General features: G+C 46.3%; 1 protein-coding gene across 2 annotated transcripts in view; it reads left to right on the forward strand.

Moving 5' to 3' along the window:
• LOC109920459 (apoptosis-inducing factor 3) overlaps positions 1-8,322 on the forward strand; it is a 121,933-nt gene that overhangs the window by 82,919 nt on the left and 30,692 nt on the right. For both annotated transcript variants that reach the window (XM_048611544.1, XM_048611545.1), the window contains exons 10-11: positions 1,296-1,387; positions 7,423-7,553. In XM_048611544.1, the coding sequence (XP_048467501.1) occupies positions 1,296-1,387; positions 7,423-7,553 (223 nt within the window). The remainder of the gene's footprint in view (positions 1-1,295; positions 1,388-7,422; positions 7,554-8,322) is intronic.

Genomic DNA, 8,322 nt, shown 5'->3' on the forward strand with positions numbered 1-8,322 from the left:
TCAGGAAGACCCTCCACCCTCATTACAATTCTCAGGAAGACCCTCCATCCTCATTACAATTCTCAGGAAAACCCTCCACCCTCACTATAATTCTCAGACTTTTTCTTCAACCTTATTGTTATTCTCGTCTATATCCTCTAGCCTCATTACAGTTCTCACATGGATGCTCCACCCTTATCATAATTCGCAGTAACACTTCACCATTTTCATAATATGCTTCCGCTTTCATAAATCCTTTTAATAATCCCTAGTAATACTTTCAGCCATCATGATATCACTGTCTTGATTTGATCCTTAAAGATCATATCCACCTTCTTCTTAACAATAATGCTTGTAAAACCGTCTCATAAACTGCATTCGTCGACCACTTTAACTAAATGTCCTGCTATTCTCAAAATACCCTCATCCTTGAGTACTGCTGAAAGGAGGAACCTGTTGCTGATGGTTTCGCCTTGCACTCATCAGGATTCATGCAAGAATGTCCAGTTTCAAACCATCAAAATCCATACACACAGGAGGAAAGGGTGTTGATAGACTGCCATGTCAACTCTGATTGGCTGAGACATTGTCATGGAGAAAATAACAGGGAACTATAAGCTCTGAAGTTCCCAGACTTTTTTTAGGAAAGGCACAACGCTTGAGCATATTTCTGTTGTTGTACAGAAGGGGTTCCTGCAAATGAATATGTGTCACTTTGAGCATGTGTGCATGAGCCATGATATGAGCTAAACTGCTTGCTTTTAATTGGTGCTTTCCCTACATGGCGAGACCTCGGCCAATCAGAAATTACCTGATAATTAATCAGCACCCTTTTCTCTTGTGGTATAAATTGTTGTGATAATTTGAAATTTGGCATTCTAGCGTTGGTCCTGACAGGTGTAAGATGAAAAGCTTTGGCAATATGTCCCCATTTTTAACAATACTCAAAACTCTCATTCTTAGTCTACCTCTCCAGCAAAGCACCCATACACTTAATGAGCCACCCCTTTCCATCCCGTTCCTGGAGGTGCTGGTCTGTAGCTCCATAGGCACTTGAGCAACCATTCTTCCCTCCTGAGCCTTGACAATGAGCAAGCTATTGGGCTGCAGTAGCATCACAGTAGTCCTGTCCTGACTCTTAGTTTTGTATAAGTTGAAATGCTGGGATCTATGTAGTTGCTGTCAAGTTTCACATTGGGCAACCACCAGAGGGGTAAGTGTGAAACCATAGAACCATTCCATGCTGTAAAGAAAAGCTGTAATTCCCTCTGTAACACCATGTGCCAAAATGACCTTCCACTGTCCTTTTGTTGCAGGTACACTCAGTGGATGTGAAGAGTAAGGTAGTTCACTTTAAGGATGGACTCAAGATGGAGTATAACAAGTTACTGATTGCAACTGGGAGCAGGTGAGTTATGACATTTTGCTTTTCCTATTTACCTCATGTGGTTGGGTGGGGGAATGCAGTGACGAAGGCAGGAGAAAGAGCACAAAGCTAGCCTGAGCTTGACTGCTGCTGAAACACTCTGTGAAAGGCAGCGGGGCCTTGTCCCAGGACCTGACCCCATTATCCAAAGCCAGGCTTCGGTAGCATTGGAGCAAAGCTGCTTGGAGGAGTTGTTAAAATCAACATGTGGTGGCACTGAACTTGCTGTTCTCTCAACCAACACCATGAAATATTGGTGGACTGAACACTCAATGTCTATGGGACGTTGATGGTACAGAATGGCTGCCAAAAATAAAACCCTATGATTTGGATTTGAGGTATTTCTTATCTATGGAATGTTATACTGCAGAGGGCTGTCGAAGCTGGGTGCTTAAGTATATTCAAGGCTGAGATAGACACATTTTTAATCAGTAAGAAAACAAGGGTTTTGGGGATAAGGCAGGAAAGTGTAGTTCAGGATTATCAGGTCACCATGAGCTCATGGAATGGAGGAGCAGACTCAGGCTGAATGGCCTACTTTTGCTTCTACATCTTGTGGCCTAATATGTCATTTCAATGTGGTAGTGCGTGCCATCTACGCATATTTTCAGCCTCTATTTTACATTCCCTTCAGTGAATATGCTGCAAATCCATGGGAGAGGGAAGGGCAGAGGAAGCTGAGGAGTTACTTTCACTGGGGTTTGTATGCAGGTAACTAACTTGTGGCAGGCTAGAGGTGAAGGTTCATTGTTTCTTGAAAGGGAAGTCGCAGGTAGATGGGACAGTGAAGAAGGCGTTTGGTATGCTTGCCTTCATTGGTCATTGCATTGAGTATAGGAGTTGGGAGGTTATGTTGCGGCTGTAGAGGAAATTGGTGAGGCCACTTTTAGAATACTGAGTACAATTCTATAGGAAGGATCTTGTTAAACTTGAGAAGGTGCAGAAAAGTTTTACGAGGATGTTGCCAGGATTGGAGGGTTTGAGTTACATGGAGAAGCTGAATAAGCTGGGCTATTTTCCCTGGAGCATCAGAGGCTGAGGGGTGACCTTCTTGAGATTTATAAAATATGAAGGGCATGGATAAGATGAATAGCCAAGGTCTTTTCTCCAGGGTGGGGGAGTTCAAAACTAGAGGGCATAGGTTTAAGGTGAGATGGGAAAAATTTAAAAAGGATCTGAGGGCTAACTTTTTCAAGTGTATGGAACGAGCTGCCAGAGGAGGTGGTGGAGACTGGTACAATTACAACATTTAAAAGGCATCTGGATGGGTAAATGAATAGGAAGGGTTTAAAGAGATATGGGCCAAATGCTGGCAAATGGGACTCAATCAGATTAGGATATCTGGTTGGCATGAACGAGTTGGACTAAAAGTCCTGTTTCTGTGCTGTATGACTCAAGACTCAATGACCACCCATTTATATACCTCACTCCTAATTGAACTTTCCAAACTTCTACAACTTTCTGTTTGTATGAGCTTTGCAGCAATTACACGAGACAAGATGGAGTGAGAACTAGGATCTTGCTCTGATCAGTATGATGTTTGACAGGCTGCTAAGAGCTGGCAGGGTTGGGGTTGTGATATCACACACAGTGTGCACCCAAACCAAAGCCCTATACCAGTTGGAAGCTCTAGACACTAATATCTGCTTTAAAAATTACTGTCCACTCTGTTCATTCACACAAGTACTACACTATTGCCTCAGTTTACTGGAGCAGTGATGTGGAATAGGCTGGTCAGGAATCAGAGGTACCGTTTTACTGAAAGATGCAATGTTTCAAGTCCACATCACATTCCTTTTACTGAAAGCCAACCTAAATGGAGACTTGCCCAAGGCCGGGAGGAGGAAGTGGTAGAGATTACAGGGAGATTGTGACAAACCATGATTAGAGAGAGGGGTTTGTGATTGTGAGAGGAGAGACAGCTAACTGATTGCAAGGGGTGAAACGATGGTGACGGAGAAGCTTGGAGAGGTCAGTGATCACAGATTGCGATTTGGAGGTGGGATAGGGATTGAGGCAGTTGGCAATGTTTGTCCAGTTGTAGGGTTTGGAGTTACATGAGAGCTTGTGGTAAACACTCCTCTTACTTCTGACCCACAAACAGTGCTGTAAATTCACAGCTTTATGGATCAAGGCAATGTCCCTCTAATTGCACTTTGGTTCGGGCAACTGTTTATTGAACTGCATGGTCTTTCTAAGAGCGTTGAGCAGCCGCATTTGTGTATACCCAAAGGAACTGATTCGGTTCTGTGACCTGCTTTTTCCCCAAATGTTACATTCAGACTGCTATTTGGACATGCATCCACACAGCTTAGGGAAAACTCTGATCAGCACTTTCTCACCTCCTGGCTTTTCCAGGGAAACCTGGCCCGGTGGGTTTATGACTGGAGATGTCATACAGCCTCATACAAAGATTTCGGGAACTGATTCGCTTCCTGCCGGTGAGTTCATCACCTGCCCTTGTCCTGTCAGCGTTAAGATTGGAAATGACAAGAAGCTTGGATTCATGATTCAAAAGTTGAAAATTATTCATTACAACTTGACCCAAATTCCTGCTCTCGGAAGTCAAAGTACTCCCCTCCCACCTCCAGCCCAGTAAAATCTTACAAGCACCAAAGGAATCCATTTGGCCCATTATGTCCTTGTCAATGCTTAGACATAGCCAATCAGTAACCCCCACAGCCACCAATTCTACAACCAACCCCAGCCCCAAATCCTGCCGAGTCTTCACCATCCCCCCAGACCTCTCTCTTACTGAGGACAAACGGTCAGCCCTCAGTAAAGGACTCAAATTATCCCCCTCCACCCGAACATCAATGAATACCGCTCACGCTTGGACGTCGAACAGTTTTTCCGCCGCCTCCGCCTCCGCGCTTACTTCTTTAACCGTGAGGCTACCCCTCCCTCTACTGACCCCTTCTCCCACCTCCAACACACCCCTTCCTCCTGGACACCACCCCAAGGCCTCCTACCCTCCCTTGACCTCTTCATCTCCAACTGCCATCGTGATATCAATCGCCTCAACCTATCCACCCCTCTCACCCACTCCAACTTCTCCCCCACAGAATGTGCAGCCCTCCACTCCCTCCGCTCCAACCCTAACCTCACCATCAAACACGTGGATAAGGGTGGCGCAGTTGTGGTATGGCGCACTGACCTTTACATCGCCAAGGCCATGCGCTAACTCTCTGACATCTCCTCCTACTGCCCCCTCGAAAATGATCCCACCCCCACTGACCACCAAAACATCATCTCCCAAACCATCCATAACCTCATCACCTCAGGTGACCTCCCGCCCACAGTCTCCAACCTCATCATTCCCCAAACCCCGCACGGCCCGTTTCTATCTCCTTCCCAAAATCCACAAACCCGACTACTCCAGCCGACACCTATTCTCTGCCTCCTCCTGCCCCACTGAACTTGTCTCCGCTTACCTCGACTCCATTTTCTCCCCCCTGCTCCAGGAACTCCCCATCTACGTCCAGGACACCACTCACGCCCTCCACCTCCTCCAAGACTTCCAATTCCCTGGCCCCCAACACCTCATCTTTACCATGGACATCCAATCTTTGTACACTTGTATGCCCCAAGCAGATGGCCTAAAAGCCCTCTGCTTCTTCCTCTCCCGCAGGCCCGAACAGTCCCCCTCCAATGACACCCTCATCCGCTTAACTGAACTCATCCTTACCCTTAACAACTTCTCCTTCAATTCTTCCCACTTCCTATAGACTAAGGGGGTGGCCATGGCAACACTCATGGGTCCAAGCTATGCCTGCCTCTTTGTAGGATACATGGAACAGTTCCTCTTCCGCTGCTACACTGGCCCCATCCCCCACCTCTTCCTCTGTTACATTGATGACTGTATTGGCGCCGCCTCATACTCCCACGAGGAACTTGAATAGTTCATCAACTTCACTAACACCTTTCACCTCAACCTCAAGTTCACCTGGACCATCTCTGGTAACTCTCTCTCCTTCCTGGATCTCTCTGTCTCCATCTCTGGTGACCACCTTGAAACTGATATCTAATTCAAGCCCATCGACTCCCACAGCTACCTAGACTACACCTCCTCTCACCCACCTTCCTGCAAGAATGCAATCCCCTACTCCCAATTCCTCCGCCTCTGCCGCGTCTGCTCCCAAGATGGGGCGTTCCACTCCCGAACATTCCAGATATCCTCGTATTTCAAGGACCCCTTTAGTGGTCAAAAATGCTCTTGACTGCATCTCTTGCGTTTCTTGCACCTCTGCCCTCACATCCCATCCCCGCAACAAAAAGAAGAACCTCCCTTGAACTCACATATCACCCCATTAACCTCCGGATTCAACGCATCATTCTCCACCAGTTCTGCCACCTGGAATCTGAGCCCACTACGAAGGATATATTTCCCTCCCCACCCCTATCTGTCTTCCATAGGGACCGCGCTCTCCGCGATTCCCTCATCTGCTCCACATTCCCCACTAGCCCCATCACCCTCAGCACCTTTCCCTGCAACCGCAGGAAGTGCTACACCCGCCCCTACACCTCCCCCTTCACCTCGATCCAAAAAACCAAAAAAACCTTCCACATTAGACAGATGTTCACCTGCACATCCATCAATGTGGTCTATTGTATCGCTGTTCCTGATGTGGCCTCCTCTACATCGGTGAGACCAAGCGGAGGCTCAGAGACCGCTTTGTACAGCACCTGCGCTCGATTCACGACAAACGACAACAGCTTGCAGTTGCAAACTATTTCAACTCCCCCTCCCACTCCCTGGGTGACATGTCCATCCTGGGCCTCCTCCAGTGTCACAATGATCCCACCTGGAAACGGGAGGAGCAGCACCTCATATTCCACCTTGGAAGCCTACAAACCAATGGTCTCATTGTGGACTTAACTAGTTTCAAAATCTCCCCAACCCCTGGCCTCATCCCAAGACCAACACTCCCTCTCATCCCCGCCTCCTTGAGCTGACACAACCTGTCCATCTTCTCTCCCACCTATCTGCTCCTCCCACCTCACTGACCAATCCCCAGCACTGCCTACCTGCACTCACCTATCACCATCCCACCTACCTTCCCCAGCCCTACCCCTCCTCTCTCTAATTATTTCAGAGGTCCCTTCCCCCTCTCCCATTTCTGAAGAAGGGTCCCGACCCAAAACATCAGCTTTCCTGCTCCTCTGATGCTGCCTGGACTGCTGTGTTCCTCCAGCTCCACACTGTGTTATCTCTGACTCTAGCATTGGCAGTCCTTACTATCTCTCAATCAGTAATCTGTTGTGGTTTCACCATAGTCAAGCTTGTCAAGTATTTATCCGATTCTGCTTTGAATGTTATTATTGAGTTTGCTTCCATCACAAGACATTTCAAATTGTAAAGACACACTGTGCAAAAAGAAAATTCTTTTTCTCCACCCTGCTTGTTTTAACTTAAACCTCAAATCTAGCTGCCAATTCACATGCCAATGGATAGCATTTCTCCTCATTCACTCTATCAGATCATTCATGTTGTCTCTATTATATCTCCCCAACCTCTTTAAACAAAATACCCTCAGCTTCTTTAGTATCTGCACATCATTGGGTTTCTTGTCCTTGGTACTGTTAATAGTTAATCTCCACCGTACTCTTTTAAAGATTGGCCTAAGCTGTGGTGAGGAGAACTGGACACTACCCAGCTGAGGCCTAACCAATGATTTTTAAAATAACAATCCGCTGTCCTATATTGGACAAGAGATACACGGATTTGATGTTTACCTCATTCTGAAGGATGAATGTGTTAAGGGGAGGATAGTCCAGTCCTTTTTTGATTTCTGTGTGGCTTTGTCTTTGAATTGAGGAGGGACACCATACAGAAACATTATAAGAAATTATAGAAATCATTATCGAAATCAGAGCAATGTCTCGATAATAGAGGAGGCCATTTGGCCCCACATATCTGTTCCAGTCAGCGAAGAGCTTAATTCTACCTTCCTGCTCTCGTCTCACCACGTGGAGGCCACATCGCCAGAGTCACTGCCTCATTCCTCATATTTCAGGCCCAAACCACTTCTGTGCCAAGGAGCAGACCTGGAGAACGTGTACCAACTCAGGACTCCTGAGGACGCAAACTGCATCGCAAAGCTGGCCAACGACAGGAACGCTGTTATAGTGGGAGCTTCTTTCATAGGTATGGCTTTCTGAACAATATTGCCATCCGGTCAATCAGTATCGAACTTATTCTGTTTCCCAGAAAGTATTTACATCCATGGTTTAAATCTCTTGCTTGTTGGAAATTCTGCTTCAAATTCAGTACTTGCAAAGTTAAAATATACAGCCCTCACTTCTGACACTAACTGGTAAAGTTGTTGTAATGGCAATGATATGATAGACTCACTGCGTTAAAAAACAATACCTGCAGTATTCACCACTCTCAGTGGTGCCAATGTCTGAAGCAGAGTGATATTCAGCACTTTGGCTCAGAAGAACAGGACACAGATCAAAGTTAAATGCACCTCCCATCATACCCACCATACCCAGCCCCATTCATCACTTCCAGTTTAAATGCAACACTGTGAAATAAAAACAACAATTGCTGGAAATACTCAGCAGGCCTGGGGAGAGGAAAAGTTTCAAGTTGAGGATGATGCTTCATCAGAACTGAAGGAGGTAGAAGTGTGACGGGGCTTATACTGTGGAATTCAGAACACAAACAGATCCGTCTTGATCTTATTGAACGTTAGAACAGGATTGAGGGGCTGAATGGCCTACTCGTGCTCCTGAACCATATGTTTGTATGAAAGGATGGTGAAAGGGAAGAACAAAAGGGGAGGTTCTAGGTTACAGTGGAGGGTGGGAGAGATTAAATGCCAAACAAACCGTGAAAGAAAAGGCAAAGAGAGTGATCATGAAAGAAACAATGCATTTGTACAGACTGAGTATGAATAGCAGAACCATGG

Source organism: Rhincodon typus, chromosome 24 (genome assembly GCF_021869965.1).
Source record: "Rhincodon typus isolate 14 chromosome 24, sRhiTyp1.1, whole genome shotgun sequence".
Taxonomy (NCBI): Eukaryota; Metazoa; Chordata; class Chondrichthyes; order Orectolobiformes; family Rhincodontidae; genus Rhincodon; species Rhincodon typus.